The 23,363-nt window shown below is 41.2% G+C and overlaps 3 protein-coding genes across 3 annotated transcripts in view; all 3 read left to right on the top strand.

Moving 5' to 3' along the window:
• Window positions 1–512: 512 nt before the first annotated feature.
• LOC308134669 (protocadherin gamma-A5-like) lies at window positions 513–4,827 on the top strand (the record flags this gene model as incomplete). The annotated part of the gene is made up of 2 exons (XM_080502441.1): window positions 513–1,119; window positions 4,081–4,827. Exons 1-2 carry the CDS (start codon window positions 526–528, stop codon window positions 4,825–4,827), a joined length of 1,341 nt encoding a protein of 446 aa, XP_080358567.1. The 5' UTR covers window positions 513–525.
• Window positions 4,828–14,663: 9,836 nt separating this feature from the next.
• LOC308134259 (protocadherin gamma-C5-like) overlaps window positions 14,664–23,363 on the top strand; it is a gene marked incomplete at its 5' end in the record, with an annotated part of 44,885 nt that continues 36,185 nt past the window's right edge. The window contains one exon of the mRNA XM_080501921.1: window positions 14,664–17,108. Coding sequence (XP_080358047.1) covers window positions 14,664–17,108 — 2,445 coding nt within the window. The remainder of the gene's footprint in view (window positions 17,109–23,363) is intronic.
• LOC308134586 (protocadherin gamma-C5-like) lies at window positions 20,884–23,352 on the top strand (the record flags this gene model as incomplete). The annotated part of the gene is made up of 1 exon (XM_080502361.1): window positions 20,884–23,352. One exon carries the CDS (start codon window positions 20,884–20,886, stop codon window positions 23,350–23,352), a length of 2,469 nt encoding a protein of 822 aa, XP_080358487.1.

The following is a 23,363-nucleotide window of genomic DNA, read 5'->3' as shown; positions in this document are numbered from 1 at the left end:
TCGGATAATTTTGTTGTAAAATTGCATGATCAAGTAGATGGTACGAAAAACGTGGAAATGGTCTTAGAAAAGCCCCTCGACAGAGAAATGCGCGAGCACCTCTCTTTAGTTCTCACGGCGGTGGATGGAGGTGAGCCGCAGATGACTGGAACAATGCAGATTCTGATCACCGTTTTAGATGTTAATGACAACGCTCCTGTTTTTACACAGCCTGTTTATAAAGCATCTGTACACGAAAACTCACCTCTCGGAACGGTTGTAATGACGGTCACTGCAACAGATGCAGATCACGGATCTAATGGTCGCCTAACCTATTCAATATCAAGTATACTGGATAATGCTCGTGGATTGTTTGAAGTAAACGAGGAAAGTGGCGAAATTCGGCTAAAAGGAAATGTTGATTTTGAAAAGGCTCGATCCTTCCAGATAAACGTACGTGCGAGTGATGATGGAGGACTAGTTGACTCGTGTAAAGCAATGATTGACGTCATTGACATAAATGACAATAAACCACACATCCGTATAATGTCGAAGACAAACGTAATATCAGAGGATGCCCAACGTGGTACTGTTGTAACAATGATAAATATTAAAGATGCAGACTCGGGTGAAAACGGTAAGGTCCAATGTGCTATAAGTAATAATATTCCTTTCGTGATGAAGTCTACCACCAGTGATTTTTATAATTTGATGACTGATAGTGATTTAGACCGAGAAACATCATCTGGATATAATATCACAGTCACCTGCTCTGATGAGGGAGTTCCCTCCCTCTCCAGCAGCGTCACTCTCACCTTACAGATTTCTGATGTAAATGATAACGCACCTGTCTTTGAGATGAGCTCATATGAGGCCTACATAGTGGAAAACAACACACCAGGTCTCTCTATTTTTACAGTAAAAGCTATAGACACTGACTGGAACCAAAATGCTCGTGTTTCTTATATACTGGAGGACTCCTCTATTAACGGAGTGCCAGTCTCCTCATATGTGTCCATCAGTGCAGATAATGGAGTCATCCATGCAGTGCGCTCGTTTGACTACGAGCAGATCAAAGATTTCCAGTTTCTTGTTAAAGCTCAGGATGGAGGCTCTCCTCCACTCAGCAGCAACGTGACAGTAAAAATCCAGATCCGGGACCAGAACGACAACCCTCCTCAGGTCCTGTACCCAGTGCAGACTGGTGGCTCTGTGGTGGCTGAGATGGTGCCTCGTTCAGCAGATGTGGGCTATCTGGTGACGAAAGTGGTGGCTGTTGATGTGGACTCTGGACAGAATGCCTGGCTCTCATATAAACTAATAAAAGCCAAAGACAGGGCGCTGTTTGAAGTTGGCTTACAGAATGGAGAAATCAGAACTATCCGCCAAGTCAATGATAAAGATGCAGTGAAACAAAGACTGGCTGTTATAGTGGAGGACAACGGACAGCCCTCTCGTTCAGCTACAGTCATTGTGAACGTGGCGGTGGCGGACAGCTTCCCTGAAGTGATGTCAGAGTTCACCGACCTGATCCACGACAAGGAGTACAATGACAACCTGACTTTTTACTTAGTGTTGGCTCTGGCTGTAGTTTCCTTCCTGTTCATCACCTGTGTGGTGGTGATCATATCAGTGAAAATCTACAGATGGAGACAGTCTCGTGTCCTGTATCACTCCAACCTGCCTGTGATTCCATATTATCCACCACGTTACTCAGACACTTTGGGGACAGGAACTCTCCAACATGTTTACAACTACGAGGTGTGCAGGACGACTGACTCCAGAAAGAGTGACTGTAAGTTCGGCAGAGCTGGTAGTCAGAACGTGCTGATAATGGACCCCAGTTCAACAGGGACGATGCAGCGGATACAGAGTGAGAAGAGCATCCTGGATGAACCTGACTCTCCTATTGAGGTTAGACATCTGTTACAGTGTGTACTTAATTGATTCTTTATTTCAATTGTGACTAGTCATTTTAAACAAGCAGGCAACTGCTTCATTTAGAGGATTTCATTTGGCCTGAACAATATCAGCACCCTGGAGAGCACAGAACAGAATTAGTTGGTCGCCCTCCATCAGCTATCCATCTATCTATCTATCTATCTATCTATCTATCTATCTATCTATCTATCTATCTATCTAGTAATATAACTGTATATTTCATTTTCTTGTTTTTTTTTTGCTGCTGTTCATTTATTCGTCTCTAGGTGCCACTGTGGGCTAGTGTGGCAGTTTTTCTTTTTTTTTTTCTGAGTGAAATCGCACTCCCCTGTTCGGTGCGTGAAAATAGGGTCATTTTTTTCATCGGAACTAAACACACGGAGACTGCGTGCAGCACTCGACAATAAGCTTACGGTCAACTATCTTTTATGGATATTGACACCCTGATTTTACTTGTTTTTTGTTGGGGTTTTTTTGGTTCGTGCAGACATTCTTGCCATCATGACTGTTCTTTGTTGTCTGGCCGGACATACAACATTATCATGGTTGTCGCTGCTTATCTGCATCTGCGTCGCTGAAATTGCAGTCGGGCAGGTCCGGTATTCTATTCCTGAGGAGATGACGACGGGTTCGGTTGTTGGGAATATTATCCAGGATCTCGGTTTGGACATTAAACGACTGATATCGGGTCGGGCTCGGATTTTTACCGAGGATGGCAGTGAGTACATTGGTCTGAATGCAGGGAAGGGTACATTGGTTGTGGCTAAAAGAATTGACAGAGAAGAATTGTGCAAAGAAGTATCTCCCTGCTCTCTTCATTTTCAAATAATTCTTGATAATCCAATGGAGCTTCACAGGATAGATATTGAAATTACAGATATTAACGATAATGATCCAGGTTTCCCAAAAAAAGAATACAGTTTCCAGGTAAGTGAATCTGCCTCTGCAGGGGCTCGTTATTCACTGGAGAGTGCAAAAGATCCAGATGTAGAACAAAATACAATTCAAACATACAAACTTAACCCTGCAGATCATTTCAAACTAAATAATGTAGCTCGAGCTGATGGAACAAAATATATTGAAATGGTTCTTCACACGCAGCTCGACAGAGAAACGCAGGAAGAGCATAAATTAACTCTCACTGCTATTGACGGTGGTAATCCGCAGAAGTCAGGGTCTGTCAGAATAAACGTGGTCGTTTTGGATGCCAATGACAATGCCCCAGTATTCACCCAGTCCCTTTATAGTGTATCTGTGCCAGAAAATGCAGCAAAGGGCACTGTGATTGTAAAAGTCAGTGCCACTGATAATGACAAGGGAGCCAACGAAGAAATTGTGTATTCCTTCTCTCATCACAATGATGGAGCATCCTCCCTGTTTAATATTGATCCACACACTGGGGGTATTACTTTAATTGGTGTTTTAGACTATGAAAAAGCAAAACAACATGAAATAGACATTAAAGCAACAGACAAATGGGGCTTAGCAGACACAAGTAAAGTATTAATTGAGGTGATAGATCTAAATGACAATGCACCTGTCATAAGCATAATTTCTCTATCAAACCCAATACCTGAAGATTCTGCTTTGAATACTGCTATAGCAATGCTTAACATTAAAGATCTGGACTCGGGTAAAAATAGCCAAGTTAAATGTTTTATTAACCCTAATCTACCTTTCAAAATGAAGCCTTCAACAACAACAAATTTTTATAGCTTGGTTTCTGATGACATTTTAGATCGAGAGACGGTGCCAGAATATAACATAACAATAACCGCAATGGATGAGGGTTTGCCACCGTTTTCCACAAAAAAGACCATTAACTTAAAAATTTCAGATGTAAACGATCACGCCCCTGAGTTCCAACAACACTTGCTCACAGCTTCCATTGCTGAGAATAATTTGCCTGGTATGTCCATCTTCTCTGTCAAAGCCAGTGACAAAGACTATGGAAACAATGCGCGCATTTCCTACTTCCTAGAGGATAGCCAACTAAATGGGATGTCAGCCTCATCTTATTTTTCAGTGAATGCAGAAAGTGGGGAAATACTGGCTGTGCGCTCCTTTGACTATGAGCAAACAAAACAATTCTGCATTCACGTCAAAGCTCAGGATGGAGGCTCTCCTCCACTTAGCAGCAACGTGACAGTTAAAATCCAGATCCAGGACCAGAACGACAACCCCCCTCAGGTCCTGTACCCAGTGCAGACTGGTGGCTCTTTGGTGGCTGAGATGGTGCCTCGTTCAGCAGATGTGGGCTACCTGGTGACTAAAGTGGTGGCTGTTGATGTGGACTCTGGACAGAATGCCTGGCTCTCATATAAACTGCAGAAAGCCACAGACAGGGCGCTGTTTGAAGTGGGCTTACAGAATGGAGAAATCAGAACTATCCGCCAAGTGAATGATAAAGATGCAGTGAAACAGAGATTGACTGTTATAGTGGAGGACAATGGACAGCCCTCTCGTTCAGCTACAGTCATTGTGAACGTGGCGGTGGCGGACAGCTTTCCTGAAGTGATGTCAGAGTTCACCGACCTGATCCACGACAAGGAGTACAATGACAACCTGACTTTTTACTTAGTGTTGGCTCTGGCTGTAGTTTCCTTCCTGTTCATCACCTGTGTGGTGGTGATTATATCAGTGAAAATCTACAGATGGAGACATGAGCGCCTGTTCTACAAATCCAGTGGACATCTTCCTGTCATTCCGTATTACCCACCCGTTTACGCAGATGTCGGTGGCACTGGCACGTTAAAGCCTGGAAGCTATGAAGTATACGGAACCACTGACTCCCGGATGAGTGATACTAAGTTCTCTGGACCTTTCAGTCAAAGCACATTGAGTGTCGACCACAGTGGCTCTAGGACAGTGCCAAGACTTAAAACAGATAGCATAGAGGTGAGATAAGACCCGCTCTTGTGCGTGCATGTGTGCGTGCGTGCGTCTGTGTCTGTATATGTCTTTGTATATGCCTGTGCATTTTTCTTCTCTTTCTGTCCTGATATGCCATCGCAGACATTCAAAATTTTCACCATTAGATTTAGATTTCAGCCTATGTTTGATGGGTATTATGCAGATTATTTTGATGAATGAAAATCTAATGTTGTCCTGTTGTTGGATTTCAGTTGCAAGTTGAACTATTTCAAGATTTTTTATTCCCAATTCTGTGAGGTAAAAAATAAATAAAAAGACATGCTCAGGTCTTTGCAGTATGTCCTTATTCTGAGCATCTTGACTTTCTTAGAAAAATATATGTATATATCTTAAAAAGATCCGACTAAGATTTTTTTTTTCTGTATAACTAATCCATTGATATCTTTCATACATACATGCTGCATGCTCCTGTATGTACTCACTATAAATTTCACACCTGTAGATATCTTTATTTTGTTTTATACACTAAAATCAACAAACATGGTTTGTTTCTTCTGCTGAGTCTTTTTACAGTTATTTGCTTGGTATTGCAAAGAGCAACTTGTGATGAATTGAAGAGGCATGGGACAAAAATAGAAAAATGTTGAAAGAAAATAGTCTGAGGCTCATCCCTGCTGAAGCTTTATACAGATCACTCTCACATAGAAACACATAGCCATGCAGTGCACTACTTTATCAGTGACCTAGTTCCCTTCATAACACCATGCATCCATTTGCACTGGGCTTCTTGTTCAGACAGAATAAGTGTCTATGACATTATTTCAAACACACCGAGCAATCAATAATAAATGTGTTAAAAATGCCATTTTTACTCATATATTTTTATACTGGAATTAAAACTGTGTTATTGAATAGAGGTTGTAGTCACTGCTGATCGGAGGAGGCTGAAAGCAAGGGAGACAGGCAGGGGAGGAGAGAGGCAGAGCGGGGGAGGGGAAGAGGCACGTGGTAACCGGCACAGACTCACCATCCCTGTGCAGCATTTGTGTGAGTGAAGCACAGCAGCCATTTTGATCTCTTCTTTGTCTGCTATATAACAAGGTAAAAAATAAATGTATATTGTATGTGAAATGGCAACATCAGGCTCCTTTTATGCTTAGCACCTTCAATACCGCAAGAAAAATCGATATCCGGTTTCTTGATGAAACATGAAGAAATAAAAGAAGAGGAAGTGAATGCAGGAAGAGCAGCCAGAGACGAGTTATATAACAAATGACAAGGGACTAGCAGTATTTAGCATAGAGGCTGTGTGTATTAAATAGGGCATAGTTACACAGTACAAATGACCTCATTTCTATTGAAAACTACAGTCACTCACAAAGACAAACATTTTAGGAGCATGTCAGTCCTGTCTTGTGTGTGTATGATTGACAGAGCGCAGATAAACTATTGTCATTGTGTTGATGCAGTAAGAATGAAAAAAATATAAAAATGTTGCACTTGTCTTGCCGAGTTGTACAAATTGCTGTCATTCTGTATGTATTATTGATTATTGTCACGTGTCGCCTGCTTACCTGTGGTATTATTTTGTTGGGCAGCCTGGGTGCAGATATGTTTGCTCAGATGAGTCTTTCTTGTGGCGGATGTGGTTCAGCAGTAAAGTCTGCATGACGCTTGAGATGTGAGCATGTGAAAAGAAATGATGACAGACTACAAAGCAGAAGCCTGCATGGGTTATTTGTGGTAACCCCCAGATCCGCTGGAATTATTCTGTGACAATAATTAACTCACATCTGTTTCTGTTTTACCTGCTTTGGCTGTATTTAAAGCATTATCTTTTCAACCAGACAAGTGATTCAACCTGCTCTTCCCGTTGTTAAAGTTCAGCAAGCTGTTTTGTGTTTGTTGGAGAAACCTACTCTGAAGTGGTTATCGGGCCTTTTATATCCAATACAAACTCTTGGTTAGTAATAACCATAACATTTTACTCTTTCACTCAAGCACCTGGTTCCCACAGGTCTATACTCTGTTGTTTGTTTTTTTTGTTTAGTTTTTTTATGAAGGAAACAGCCCTCCCCTGGTCAGCACCTGTGTGTCCATGTTTATGCCGGTGGGGCTCGTGAACACATGCTGCACTATATTTTGAGTATTGTTGTTTATACTATCATCATTTTGTTGTTGTTGTTGTTGTTGTCATAGCTGACATATTCTGGACATTTGAGTGAAATGTTGCTTCTAGACAGAAAGTCTGATGTTCTGAAAAAAATATAACACAGGTTCAGAAAAAAACATCCTCTCTCCACTTGGTGCAGTCTGTTTTATGAGTCTGTTTTGTACATTTTATAAGGATGTGTGTGTGTGTGTGTTTGTGTGTGCGTGTGTGTGTGTGTTGTGTTATGTATTCAAACCGACCTTCAGTAAGGATACTCTTTATCAAGGTTTCCTACTATAGTTTTACAAATGTAGTATTATAGTGTTTTGTGTAGGAGACATGATGGTTATCTAAAAAGCAATGATTGAGTTATTGTTATTGCTATCATGTTTAAAATCAGTAGGAGTAGAAAGAGGAGGAATAGTCACAAAGTGTTTCCGAAATAAACCTATACTTAACTTCTTAAGTCATTCTGTTGTGGTTTGTTGTGTTCTGTTGTGTGAGGCAGAGTCAACGATGAGGAGTCAGGTCTTTGACACTTCACAGGGAGTTATATTTAGGATTACAAAAGATTCAAACATAAGGCAATTAACTGAGAGCAAAGCCACCATTCCCAGTTTATATAGACAAGAGCTACCAGAATAATCCCAGTTGTTATTCAGATCAGTTTATATGACTCCCCTCTATGTCAGAGTACTATATATGACCTACACATTGTCTCAGGGTGATACGATATTGAACTCAAAATATATTGAAGTCAAAGCATTCCATATCAGGTTGTTTTAGTTGGGTGTATCTTTGCATGATGCCATGTGATTAAAACATGCGATGGCTTAATATCATGCAAAAAATGTTATCTGTTGATGTGAGTTGGTGTTGTCAAGTTTTCAATGTTTGCTCTGGTTAGTTCTCCAGGAAGGATTACACTCTGGATTACATGGAACAAGAAGGTCATTTACATGTGGTTGATGAAATATCAAATTATCAAACAGAGCTGTGATTTAGAAGAATGGCCAAATATTGCTGTGGGTGGGAGAATTTTTTTTCCATAGGACATTACCAGGGTTTTTTTCTTTTATATATATATAATTGTTGAGATTGTTTTTTTGTCATTTTGCTTCAGATCTTTGCATTTCTAACTGCCATTAACTCAGTTGCTGAGGTCAAAACTGGGCAATATTTGAGCTAAGACAAGATGAGAACCCCACGTCAGTCACTCACACTGTTTCCAGCAGGCTCTCCTTTTTCCTCCTGATCTCATTTTCTCCATCCCTCCCCTCCCCCTCTCCAGCTGCACCACTCTGCTGCAGAGAAAGAAAGACAGTGAGAGCGAGAAAGGGAGAGGATGATTTCTCACTGTAGGACATTTTGTCGGGTCTATAAAAAGACACCATACACTGCTGTTGTATATCTGTTGTTGGTGGAGTATTACTGACATGCAAAATTCTATTTTTGGAAATGCTTTTCTTCAATTTGTCCAGCAATTGTTTAGTACCCAGTGGTGTAGAAAAGCCTGTTTTATTTGACCACGTTTTCATTACATCTGCATCTGGAGAGTAGTCATCTCCGATATATATATACATGTTTTCTCTTCCATCTTCTTCATACACCATGTTGTTGTTTTTTCCACCCTGCCAGTTTGGAGGGCTGCAGGGTGGGATGCGAGCAAAGGAGGTGGGATGTGTTACCATAGCAACAAGCTGACTCACTGGCAGGACTGTACCATTTTAGGAAGCCACAGGGGGTCAGCAGCAGATGCAGCCTCTGATATGGGTGTGCTCTCAGTTATTGTTGGAACTGGGACCACAGGAGACACCCCTGTTTTAGAAATAAAACAAACAAAAAAACTAAATCTGTGCTGGTTGCTCAAATCTGGGGTGTCTGGTGATGGGGAGGAGGAGGGGAGGTGGGCAACCGTGGCTGCTTGTAGTATCTGTTGTAATATTTGCTGCTTTGTTTAATTCCTCTTCCACTTTTATGGTCATTGTTGTACATATTGAGTGTGCTGACACATTTGATATGTCTTTATATGTGTCATTAAATTATCTGTTTCAGTTAATTGAAAATGAGAGGCAACTCTTTTCTGTTATTCAATTTCTTTATTATAGAACACATGACCTAATTCTCATATGCAATCTTTTGTGGTTATTTAAAACGTGTATGTGTGTCTGCTAAAGGTGATGTTTCGTAATGCATACTGTAGCTCATAATATAGCACAGTACATAAAATCAAGCCTGGGGGTCGTTTTCTTTGTTTAGAAAGCTTCAGTTTTCTCCCGCTGACACTCAGCTGCAATAATCATGGGTCCACTGTATAAAGATCTAATGGATTAATCACGGGGCATCGCCTCTAGGCCCTCTGCTGTTGCTTTGAAGGTAGTGATTTTGTGCAGCAGTGCAGTATTGTGCTTGTGAATCATGCACTCTTAGTGTCATTACTGTTGCAAAAAATCGTATAAGTCCTAATTTTCTGCTCACTATTAGTGACTTTAATTTTGTGTGATGAAAGAAAGGCATGCTTGCTGTACAGTTTTTTGATTGTATGCAATAATAATAATAATACATCTTCATTATCATCAAACTTCATCATCATCATCATCATCATCAAATTTTTAGTCAATGCCACTCAAATGTTTTACAAAATTTTACAAGATTACTGGAAGTGTTTTGCATGCTGCAGCCACACAGATAGAACGGTTAAAGTTGTGTCTTTATCTCCTTTTTTGCTTTTAGCTTCTGTTTTTTTATGTATATTTAAAATGATATTAGTTATATAGCTTCATTCTTCATCAATGGTTATTCTTACTCTGTTTTTGTTTGTATGATCACCTTTTACATTTTTGTTTCAATGAGAAAATATGATGTATGGTTTGATAAACAAGTACATGTATACGATAAGAATTCCAATATTAAAAGACAGAAAGACAAAGTAGATACAAAAATATTTCACTGAAACGTTTCTCACTTTGAGACAAGTTTTAAAATACTGCCATGGTTGTTTTACTTTTGCTTTAAATACTTTTGAGCAGCTGGTATTGTGATTAATTTGTTCTTTAAAATGTCTTGTTGTGTTTCAAATTCAACTGCTTTATTATTTATTTTTTTCAGGTGTTTAAATATTGGTTTGTACTTTCACTAGCAATTATGTGACTATTAATCTTCATTAAGACTATTTGTTTTTCTCTTGATATGTTTTATTCGAGTTTACACCTTGCAACGTAGTATTATCTGTCTTCTAAATTTTAGCCATAAAATCTACATGTTGATTGGGTTTCTGTTTTCCGGTTCATATTAAATATTTGTTCATTTTATTTATTTTTAAATATTTTTGAATGTAGACTTTTTAAGAAGTTTCAAGGTTCACATGCACAGTTCAGATGATATTTGGATTAATAGTTGCTCTCAATCAGACTGAAATTATTACTATTTGTTTGGAGAATTTCCCTGCTGCAGTCTGCAGCTGAGTGTGGAACAGGTTATTCCAATAGATGTTTTTTTTTTTTGGGGGGGGTAACTCAAGACACTTTCTCAAACTCTTTATCTTTCCTTCTCTCTCTCTCTCTCTCTCTCATCTCTCTCTGTCTGAAAACAGACAACACAATCACAGCCATTCAGGTCTCACATATTTATACATTGTTGAATGGTCATGTTTCTTTAAAGAATACAGGTAGCAACTCACTCACATGTTAACCTTGTTAGGAAATTCTGCTCAAATGATGATCTCCTCAATACATTGTTCTAACCTGTATTTCTCTTTTACAGTACACTACAATACTACATTATATTATTTTACACTTTTACAAAGAACACACTTTTTTACACATTTATACACATTTATGTACTCACGTACAACAGTCTCGCAATAGACAATTAGTTAACTTTCCACACACATACACAAAGATAACTTTGTTTATTGTGAGCCTCATGGTAAGTATGCTGCAGGTGGTGTCTGTACTTCCCAGTGTCCAGCTTTGTATCATCACTAATCTAACCAAACATCCTTGTTTGCTTGTTTTTTTTCTCTTTCATGTTTCCCCCTTGCTGCTTGGTCTTGCTCCCGTTTCCTTCCCAATGCCTGTTAAATCACCAAATAAGGTAAGACCAGCCACTTTTCTATTATTCACACAAAAGTGCCTTTAAAGAAGCCCAGTAGTACAAACATTCGTTTAATCTACAAATATGGCAGATTACCAGTGAACTCAATACTGAATTTCATCTGCTATATCATAATACTGTTACCTGACTGATTAGATATGTGTTGACATCAGTTCAGGTAAGAGGATTCATGTCCAAAACACATTTTGATTATTGAACAGGATGCTAACAACAAATTAGACACTTCGTCAGATGGATGGACACATGGAGCAGATAGTTAATAGTAGTACCTTACAAAATTAGTGCAAATTAGATCTAGAATCTAGAATTAGATTTAGCCTGTCTTGCAAACAGGCTTACATGGTTTAAAGAAAGTATTAGCAGTGAAGACCAGCTGTTAAAGTAAATCGACAGGGTTGCAGCAATTATTCTACTCAGTATCTTGAATTTTAGACATTGGTTTGGTGATGCATGCTGCCCTTCATTTTGTAAATTATAGAGTGTTACATTACAATAAATAAATGACATCACGTTATAAAGACACACAGGAGCATAAATAGTCAGTTCAAAAATGCTAAGCATGTCACACAGATTGAATGTTTAAAAAAGCACAGGCCGAGCTACACTTTACCACAGTTGTTCATTAAAACCGTGTTGAGCTCGCGTAAAGGATTTATCATACTGTGACATTATCTATAATAATTAGACACACCCAGCTGAAATAAAAGAATACAATGCAAAGTTTACAATTAACAAAAATATTAGCTTTGTGGTATATGGACAATGTAATATTTGCATTATAACACTGTCTAGTGTTTTTTTGCCCCCAGTTTACTTTTGTTTTACCTTCCTGAATAACCACAAACATTTGTTTTAATACAATGCTGTTGGTTTATGTGGCACTTCAGAACTTCGAATGTGATTACTATTCTTTTTTTGTTTGATACATGTTTAATTACTGATTACTTTTCATGAGCTGAACAAGTTTAATGTATTGTTACATACATTGTTGACATACATACAGCTTGCTGTAAAATAATCTTGCACAAGAATGCTTTCAAAAGCTACTGTAATTACCTTAATTTTGGAGGAACAGTGCATTACTCTAAAACCTTCCCATACTTTTATGGCTATTCCTTACAGTTTATCACTGAATTAAATGCACTGACATCAAAACAGAAAAATATATTCAGATAGGTCAATATCGCTTCCTAAATTGCGACGGTTAATAGCTGAACATGATAGTCTTCATCAAGGTAAGTTTTATTGTTGCAGGCTTGCTTAATAAACTTTTATCAGCAAGTATTGATAGTGTGTGTTTACATGGCTGGATTAATAACAGCTTTTTTGTGTGTGCAAGCCAATTTTAGACACTACAGCTTTTAGAAATGTACATATTATTCATCTTATTTTTTATCTACTCTATATACAATGTGTCAGGATGCATTTGTTAAGAGTCTCTTGTTCTGTCTTGCATATGTAGACTCATTCTTTAGTAACCTACTAGTTGTTGTTATCGAATATTTTACTTTTTAATTTAACTACTACAAGTGATTACTCACTTACTTCTTCACAAATAACACATTGATGGGAGGCGGTGGCTCAGGTGGTACAATGGATTGTCCTCCAATTTGAAGATTGGCTGCTCGATCCTCAGCTCTACCTGCCCATCTCCCTGTTCCTGGACAAGACGGTGAACTTTTAGTTGCTCCATACAAGTTGTCAACTTTATTTACATGGTTGTGAATGCTATTAAAGAAAAGACAGAATGAGATTAAGTGTTTATAACTTTTTAACTGCCAAGGTCATGAAACTATGCAATCCTGAAGTCAATGAACCTTTTGCAAGTGCTCACAGCTGTCTGTTTCACTTTTATCTGTTATTTTAGTATTTTAGTATAATATTTTCATAAAATCTTGAACTTGCAAAAAAAAGCTCAAGAAATATTGCTGGGAATATGATAAATAAAAACTAGAATTATAAATTACACCAACTTTAAATCCAAAACTGGTGTGAATAAATAAAGAAATATTAAGCACCCAAATTAATTTGAAAAAAAAAGAAAAAGTATTTCTATCTGGCGCTTTTTATAATTAGAAATGTCATTGTGTTGTAGCCACTCTTGGCGTATTTGTACCGTGTGTATCATTGTGATACACAACAGTATAACTAGTCCTGAGGTCTCTCCTCCCTGCAAGAGACTGGCTGTGTCTCTGGCAGCATGCAGCAGCAGCAGTCGGCCGCCTGTGTGGCGCTGTCCACCCTGGTGGTGCTGAAAGAAGCACTCAGCCCTCCCTCCCACTGGCTGCTTGTCAGGCTCTCTTCATCTCCCCCTGTCGCCCACTTCTATTCAAGAAATGTGACTTCTTCAAATACACATGCAAATATACAAAAATGATGTATTTGCATATTAATCTATACATTGCATTGTGCTCTGTTTCACTATTTGGTGATGTTTTATATTTATATTTGTTTTATCATTTATATAATTAAAGCGGGACTGTATGGTCTTATTTGTTTTACTATTATAATGCATTGACAAGGTTTAAAGTTTTTAGAGTGCAGAATAGTGTAATGTTCTAATAAAAATAATTCTGCTCTGTCTGCATGTCTGCTCTATACCAAGGTATGAGAAAGACTGAAGGGAGGCTATGTCTGAGTGTCTGTGTGTAAGAGAGAGAGAGAGAGAGAGAGAGAGAGAGAGAGAGAGAGAGAGAGAGAGAGAGAGAGAGAGAGAGAGAGAGAGAGAGAGAGAGAGAGAGAGAGAGAGAGAGAGAGAGAGAGAGAGAGAGAGAGAGAGAGAGAGAGTACACGCCTTCCTGCTCCATCTGCAGCTCCCCCTCCCATCGCATTTGCTCTACAGACCTCCATACGGGTATTTTGCGCACGGTGGCTGCAGAGAGGATTATCTCTGTGATGCGTGCCGAAAGCCGTGAAGACGTAATGACGTCGGTAGCCCTGCACTGGCTTTTTATGGCCACAGGAAGGCAACGAAGAGCCTTTTCTGCAACAAAGACATGTGCATGCATGCAGGTGCATGGAGATAGGATAGTGGAGGGAATATTATAAACACAATAAATGATTAATCATGCCATTATCAGTCAAGGAATCATTTCAACCACACTGTAATTAGTAATTATATATAAGTAGTATTTCAACTTTAAAATGAGCATTGTAATGTTTATTTTCTTCAGATAATTTAAGGAAAAATATATTTCAAAAACCTGATTAAAAAAATAGAAAATACTCTTCATTATGTCTATAGTTGAAATGCACATGATGGACACGGAGAGACCCTTTCTGTGATTCACCCTTCCACGTGAATCATAGAATGTAGAACGTAGACGCTCGCGGGTAATTGGATTGGTGGAAGTAGCTTTTCTCTCTCGACCAATGAGATCCAGAGTGGTACAAAGAGATCCACTCTCTTCCACAGAGTCGCATCAGCCTCCTGACCGAGACAATTTTCTGCACGGGAGGGGAGGAATGCATATGCAGACGCAAAGCATGACTGACATCGTTTTATTTGAGGACGCAACTCCTTTGGATTATACAACCCTGATCTTTCATTTACGAAATTGGGATTCGAGTGGAAAGATACGGATTCATTGAACGTGGAATAATGTGGAAGAAATTACCGACATGGCAGGTGTTAATGTGGTGGCATCATTTCTTCCTATTGTGGAGTACAATAGACGGACAGATTCGCTACAGCATCCCCGAGGAACTCACCCAGGGTTCGGTGGTAGGAAATATAGCCAAAGATCTGGGTTTGATTGTTTCGGAATTGTACCGGCGTAAATTGCGTATCACCTCGGAGGCTGGTAAGCAGTATTTTAATGTGGACTTGGGGAAAGGAGAATTGGTGGTGACTGACAGGATTGACAGGGAAGAACTGTGTGGCCAACGACCGTCGTGTTTGTTGCCTTTGGAGGTGATTATAGATAACCCCCTCCAACTGCACAGAGTTGAAATTGAAATACAAGACACAAACGATAATTCTCCGAATTTTCTTACAAAAGGAAAACTGTTGAAAATTGCAGAGTTAGTAAATCCAGGCACACGATTTCCTCTCGAGAGCGCACAGGACCTGGACGTAGGCGTCAATTCAGTGCGCTCATATCTTATTAGTCAAAATTATAATTTCAAATTAACAGTGAAAAATCACAAGGACGGAAGAAAGATCCCCGAACTGGTCCTGGATAAACCTCTTGATCGAGAGAAACTGCCTGAACACAATTTAATCCTCACTGCTGTAGATGGTGGAGATCCAGTACGCTCAGGTACAGCGGAAATTACTGTTATAGTACTTGACAATAATGATAATGCACCCCAGTTTGAAAGGCAGGTGTATGAAGCAAATGTCAGCGAAAAGGCAACAACTGGAACTGAAATATTACGTGTTAAAGCCACAGATGCAGACGAGGGACCGAATGGAGAAATTGAATATTTTTTTGCAGACCAAACGACTGATCTGGTATCATCAATGTTTGACATAGACCCGTCCACTGGAGTCATAAAGATTAAAGGCATTTTAGACCACGAAACTAACTTTTTACATAGATTTGATGTAACTGCAAAAGATAAAGGAAATCCACAGATGGATGGGCATTGTGGTGTTGAAATTAGAGTAATTGACATTAACGACAATATCCCTGAAATAATTGTGACATCACTAACAACACCTGTATCTGAGGACTCGGCAATAGGAACAGTTATTGCGATATTAAGCGCAAAAGATACGGATTCTGGTGACAATGGTAAAGTTATTTTAAATATATCTCCTATGTCCCCTTTTAAATTAAAGCCATCGGTATCTAATCATTACTCACTGGTGACAAATGAACGGCTTGACCGTGAAAAAAATGATCGGTACAGTGTCAAGATAACTGCCGCGGATGCTGGAAAACCCCCATTAAAAAGTGAAAAAGTAGTAATTGTTGAATTAATGGATGTAAATGACAACCCGCCACTTTTTTCCCAGTCCACATACATAGTGTATGTAAGGGAAAACTATGCTCCTGGAAACATTTTGTGTTTTGTATCAGCAAATGATGCTGATTCGGGTGAAAACGCTAAAATTGCTTACTCTATACTAGACTCTAAAGTTCAGGACGTTTCTGTGTCTTCTTATGTTTACATTAACTCGGATAACGGCAGCATCTACAGCATGCACTCGTTTGATTATGAGAAACTGAAGGTGTTTGAGATTCAGGTTCAGGCAAAGGACCAGGGCTCTCCGTCTCTCAGCAGCAACGCCACTGTCCATGTTTTCATCCTGGACCAGAACGACAACGCCCCCGCTGTTATTTACCCCTCCTCTGCTGTCCTGGGCTCCCTCTCTCATCAGAGGATGCCCCGCTCCGCTAAAGCGGGTCACCTGGTTACAAAGGTGACGGCTGTGGACGCAGACTCGGGCCATAACGCCTGGATCTCCTACAAACTGGCAGAGGCCACAGACGCCTCTCTGTTCACCGTCAATCTGTACACAGGAGAGGTGAGGACTAAACGCGCTGTGTCCGAGCAGGACGACTCCTCTCAGAGGCTGCTCATTGAGATCAGGGACGACGGAGAACCGGTCCAGTCCGCCACCGTCACGGTGTCCATCCTGGTGGAGGACGGTCTCCATGAACCCATCTTAGACCTCCGACAGAAAGCGGCCGAGCCCAGCAAGAAAACAGGCAGAATCACCCTTTATCTGATTCTGTCTCTGGCCTCGGTGTCCGTGCTGTCTCTGGTGACTTTTCTCATCTTAGCGGTGAAATGCATCAGGAGCAGCAGCAGCAGCGGGAGTTGCTGCACGAGACGGAGCGACTGTGATGATTACAAGAACCCCAACAGAAACCTGCAGATTCAGCTCAACACTGACGGACCCATAAAGTATGTGGAGGTCCTGGGAGGAGACATGTTGTCTCAGAGTCAGTCCTTCAGGTCCTGCATGTCTCCAATGTCCGAGTACAGTGATTTCACTCTGATCAAACCCAGCAGCACCACAGACTTTAAGGAGGTGATCAGTGTGCTGGATGCGTCGTTACCCGACAGCACCTGGACCTTTGAGAGCCAACAGGTGAGCACATAATATTTTATGTAGCTTTATTTGGCTTTAAGTGTTGGTAAATCTATCTATCTATCTATCTATCTATCTATCTATCTATCTATCTATCTATCTATCTATCTATCTATCTATCTATCTATCTATCTATCTATTTGTCGTTATCAAAGCGCACATTTCAGTAGCGAGTTGTCAGCACTTCAGCACCATTGAGGTGGACAGCGACTGGCACTGCAACCGATAACTCAGAAGCATGGTGTGAAATTTTTTGGGGTTTTTTTGTTTAACGCAATATTTTGCAGTATATAGTGTGTGTTATGCTCTTTGGTGTGCCTGGTTGGATAATTGTCAAATTAAATCTCCGTGACATTGCAAACAGGCGAGAAAAGCTGTGTCTTTAAGAGTGTAGATCAACGTGCTTCTTATTGGATCACAGAAGTGAACGCTGTGCACCAATAGGATCCAGGACTGTACAAAGCAATCCAGTCCCTGCCCCCATTCAGCCTCGGCGCTGAGACTCCGACAATGCAAAGAAGAGAGCGAGCCATGAGCTCATATTTCACAATATGACTATTCCATATTTAGGTTTGATTCCATACGCAGTAATTTGTGAAAAATATTCGATTGGGAGCGATCATGGATTACAGATTGTTCGTTTTTCTGACACGATGTTGATTGGATATACTTTGTTATAGCAGTCCAAGGATGACAAAGAGAAAAGGATATCCAGACTGGAGGTGGCTGGCGCTTTGGTGTCATCATTTCTTTTTCTTGTGGAGTACAATACACGGACAGACTCGTTACAGCATCACGGAGGAATTAAAAGAGGGATCCGTGGTTGGAAACCTTGCCAAAGATTTAGGTTTGGGATTGTCAGAGATTTTTGACCGCAAGCTGCATGTTGCCTCTGAGGCTGGTAAGCAGTACTTCAGCGTGGATGCGGGAAAGGGCGAGCTGGTTGTGAATGACAGAATAGACAGAGAGGCTTTATGTGGACAAAGCGCCAACTGTGTGCTGCCTCTGCAAGTTGTAATCGAAGACCCATTGCAACTTTTTCGCGTCGAAGTCGATATTCAAGATGTTAACGACAACGCACCCAGATTTCCATCAAATGATATTAGTTTAGAAATAGCGGAATCCACTGTTACGGGAGTTCGTTTTCCCCTCGAAAGCGCAGTGGATTCGGATGTTGGTAGCAATTCATTAAAATCATACACTCTAAGTAAAGATGAATGTTTTAGTGTGAGAGTTAAGGAAGTCGCGGGTGGAAGAAAGGTCCCTGAATTGATTTTAGCAAAACTGTTAGATCGAGAGAGAAAAGGCGTGCACAAGCTGCTTTTAACAGCTTTAGATGGAGGTAATCCAGTAAGATCAGGGACTGCTCAGATAACTATCACAGTCCTTGACATTAACGATAATGTCCCTGTTTTTGAGAAACCGCTGTATAAAGTATCTGTACATGAAAACGCCGCAGAAGGTACATTGATAGTCCAAACAACTGCGACAGACATGGATGATGGTCAAAACGGAGAAATTGAATATTCATTCGGGGCACACACATCGGATGCGGTTCTTTCTGTTTTTTCTATAGATCAAATATCAGGTACAATAGTTCTTAAAGGAAAGTTAGATTTTGAGGAGACTGCAAATTATGAATTGGACATTAGTGCGAAAGACAAAGGCACTCCGAGGATGGAGGGACATTGCACTGTGCATGTTGAAGTTTTAGATATTAATGATAACGCACCTGAAATAATATTGACTTCTCACCCGAAGCCAGTGCGTGAAGACTCATTGAATGGTACAGTTGTAGCTTTGCTCACTGTCAGAGATCTTGACTCAGGTGATAATGGAAAAATAACGTTAAAAGTTCCCTTGAAATCTCATTTCACCCTGAAATCATCATTTTCCCATAATTACGCACTGGTTACCAATGGTGCTTTAGATCGGGAAAACGTTTCAGAATATAAAATTGAGATAACGGCTACTGATTCAGGTTCTCCTGCACTTTCTACTAAAAAAATTGTTCCTGTCATCATAAGTGATGTGAATGATAATGCTCCTTTATTCACCCAGCTCTCTTATAATGTGTATTTAAAAGAAAATGGAGTACCTGGTTCTATACTGTACTCAGTATCAGCTTCTGACCTGGATTCGGGTGAAAACGCTAAAATAACTTACTCCATACTGGACTCTAAAGTTCAGGACGTTTCTGTGTCTTCTTATGTTTATATTAACTCAGATAACGGCAGCATCTACAGCATGCACTCGTTTGATTATGAGAAACTGAAGGTGTTTGAGATTAAGATTCAGGCAAAGGACCAGGGCTCTCCGTCTCTCAGCAGCAACGCCACTGTCCATGTTTTCATCCTGGACCAGAACGACAACGCCCCCGCTGTTATTTACCCCTCCTCCGCTGTCCTGGGCTCCCTCTCTCATCAGAGGATGCCCCGCTCCGCTAAAGCGGGTCACCTGGTTACAAAGGTGACGGCTGTGGACGCAGACTCGGGCCATAACGCCTGGATCTCCTACAAACTGGCAGAGGCCACAGACGCCTCTCTGTTCACCGTCAATCTGTACACAGGAGAGGTGAGGACTAAACGCCCTGTGTCCGAGCAGGACGACTCCTCTCAGAGATTGCTCATTGAGATCAGGGACGACGGAGAACCGGTCCAGTCCGCCACCGTCACGGTGTCTATCCTGGTGGAGGACGGTCTCCATGAACCGATCTTAGACCTCCGACAGAAAGCGGCCGAGCCCAGCAAGAAAACAGGCAGAATCACCCTTTATTTGATTCTGTCTCTGGCCTCGGTGTCCGTGCTGTCTCTGGTGACTTTTCTCATCTTAGCGGTGAAATGCATCAGGAGCAGCAGCAGCAGCGGGAGTTGCTGCACGAGACGGAGCGACTGTGATGGTTACAAGAACCCCAACAGAAACCTGCAGATTCAGCTCAACACTGATGGACCCATAAAGTACGTGGAGGTCCTGGGAGGAGACATGTTGTCTCAGAGTCAGTCCTTCAGGTCCTGCATGTCTCCAATGTCCGAGTACAGTGATTTCACTCTGATCAAACCCAGCAGCACCACAGACTTTAAGGAGGTGATCAGTGTGCTGGATGCGTCATTACCCGACAGCACCTGGACCTTTGAGAGCCAACAGGTGAGAAAATTATAAATTTGAGATCATATTTATTCTTGTATCTGTTCTGTTGCAAAAATATCACTATTGGCCATAGATTACATGATTTCATTGTATACATATTCTTAGTTTGCGTCTCTCAAATCAAATGACTTTTTATTTGTTCTTATTTTTCCTTGCTGCTGTATGACACACACACTCACACACGCCCACACACACACACACACGCACACGCACGCACACGCACACACACGTTTTTTTTGTTCTCGCTCTCGTGTATTTATTATGAATTACTAACCCCGAGACATAGAACAGCTATGCAGTACTTTGCCACTTTAAGAGCCGCGATCCTCTTCCGTCTCATTGGGTGGTGGAGACTGACGCTGAGCTCCAATAGGATTCAGAACTGTACAAAGAAATCTATCGCCTGCCCCCCTGCAGCCTCAGAGCTATAGCACTTACAACAATGAAATGAGCTCGGGAGGAGACAGCAATGAAGTCGCCTTTTCTACATATTGTATTTACTTCAACTCGCAGCCATGCGCAAACACTATTGCGTTTTAGGAGAAAGGAGTATTCTACATTATACTGGATTCTGGCTTTGCTGTAAGCATGATCTTACTGGGAATTAACGTGATCTAGCCGATCAAGGATGACAAAGAGAATGGGATACCGAGACTGGAGATGTATTGCGCTTTGGTGGCACCATTTCTTCCTCTTGTGGAGTACAATAGACGGACAGACTCGTTACAGCATCCCGGAGGAACTAAAACAAGGCTCGGTGGTCGGAAATCTAGCAAAAGATCTCGGTTTGGGACTAACTGAAATTTTTGACCGAAAAATGAGTGTCGCCTCTGAGGCTGGTAAGCACTATTTCAGCGTGGATGCGGGGAAGGGTGAGCTGGTCGTGAATGACAGGATAGATAGAGAGGCTTTATGCGGGCAAAGCGCGAGCTGTGTTCTGCCTCTGCAAGTAGTAGTTGAAAATCCTTTGCAATCAAGTCGAATAGAAGTGGAAATAAAAGACATAAATGATAACTCTCCCAGTTTTGTTACTCGTGAGATTAATCTTAATATACCAGAATCAGTTGCTGTTGGAAAACGATTTCCTTTAGAAAGTGCGGACGACCCTGATGTTGGAAGCAATTCTTTAAAAACATACTCTCTGAGTAAAAATGATCATTTTTCTTTAAAATTTAAGGAAACGAAGCATGGTGAATCTGTACCGGAATTAGTGTTAGAGAAGCCATTGGATCGAGAGAAAAATGCCCTTCATCAGCTGCTGTTGACAGCATTAGATGGAGGAAATCCTGTCAAATCAGGAACCTGTCAGATAACTGTTACTGTGCTCGATATTAATGATAATTTTCCAGTTTTCAGTGAGAATGAGTTAAAAGTTTCTTTAAAAGAGAACAGCACCAAAGGGATATTTGTAATCAAACTCACAGCTACAGACGCTGACGAGGGTCTTAATGGAGAAATTTCATATTCTTTTGGGTCACGAACTCCAGACTCTGTCTTGTCGACGTTTGATATTAATCATGCAACGGGGGGAATTGTATTAAAGGGGGCGCTGGATTACGAAAGTTATAGATCATACCTAATTGACATAACAGCTAAAGATAAAGGGATCCCTGAAATGGAGGGACACTGTCGAGTACGGGTGGATGTAGAGGATATAAATGATAATGCTCCGGAGATTGTGCTCACTTCAAAACCCAGTTCCGTCCGTGAAAACGCATCAAGTGGCACAGTTGTTGCTTTGATTAGCGCACGAGATATTGACTCCGGAGATAACGGTAAAATGACATTAAATGTCCACAAACGCTTTCCTTTCACTCTAAAACCTTCATTTTCAAATAATTACGAGCTGATTACCAGTGGTGCTTTGGACCGAGAGAGTTTTTCTGAGTACGATGTTGAAATAACAGCCACAGATTCCGGCTCTCCTCGTCTCTCCAGCAGCAGAATTATACCTGTCAGAATCACTGATGTAAATGACAATGCTCCATTGTTTACTCAGAAAACGTACAATGTGTATTTGAAAGAAAATGGCGTCCCGGGATCTATACTGTACTCAGTATCAGCTTCTGATCTGGATTCTGGTGAAAATGCTAAAATAACTTACTCCATACTGGACTCTAAAGTTCAGGACGTTTCTGTGTCTTCTTATGTTTACATTAACTCAGATAACGGCAGCATCTACAGCATGCACTCATTTGATTATGAAAAACTGAAGGTGTTTGAGATTAAGGTTCAGGCAAAGGACCAGGGCTCTCCGTCTCTCAGCAGCAACGCCACTGTCCATGTTTTCATCCTGGACCAGAACGACAATGCCCCCGCTGTTATTTACCCCTCCTCCGCTGTCCTGGGCTCCCTCTCTCATCAGAGGATGCCCCGCTCCGCTAAAGCGGGTCACCTGGTTACAAAGGTGACGGCTGTGGACGCAGACTCGGGCCATAACGCCTGGATCTCCTACAAACTGGCAGAGGCCACAGACGCCTCTCTGTTCACCGTCAATCTGTACACAGGAGAGGTGAGGACTAAACGCGCTGCGTCCGAGCAGGACGACTCCTCTCAGAGGCTGCTCATTGAAATCAGGGACGACGGAGAACCGGTCCAGTCCGCCACCGTCACGGTGTCCATCCTGATGGAGGACGGTCTCCATGAACCCATCTTAGACCTCCGACAGAAAGCGGCCGAGCCCAGCAAGAAAACAGGCAGAATCACCCTTTATCTGATTCTGTCTCTGGCCTCGGTGTCCGTGCTGTCTCTGGTGACTTTTCTCATCTTAGCGGTGAAATGCATCAGGAGCAGCAGTAGCAGCGGGAGCTGCTGCACGAGACGGAGCGACTGTGATGATTACAAGAACCCCAACAGAAACCTGCAGATTCAGCTCAACACTGACGGACCCATAAAGTATGTGGAGGTCCTGGGAGGAGACATGTTGTCTCAGAGTCAGTCCTTCAGGTCCTGCATGTCTCCAATGTCCGAGTACAGTGATTTCACTCTGATCAAACCCAGCAGCACCACAGACTTTAAGGAGGTGATCAGTGTGCTGGATGCGTCGTTACCCGACAGCACCTGGACCTTTGAGAGCCAGCAGGTGAGCAGAAGATAACGATTTTCTGT

The sequence above is a fragment of the Blennius ocellaris genome (assembly GCF_963422515.1).
Source record: "Blennius ocellaris genome assembly, chromosome: 9".
Taxonomy (NCBI): Eukaryota; Metazoa; Chordata; class Actinopteri; order Blenniiformes; family Blenniidae; genus Blennius; species Blennius ocellaris.
The sequence above is the reverse complement of the archived record's forward strand: the minus strand, read 5'-3'. Positions and strand labels throughout refer to the sequence as shown.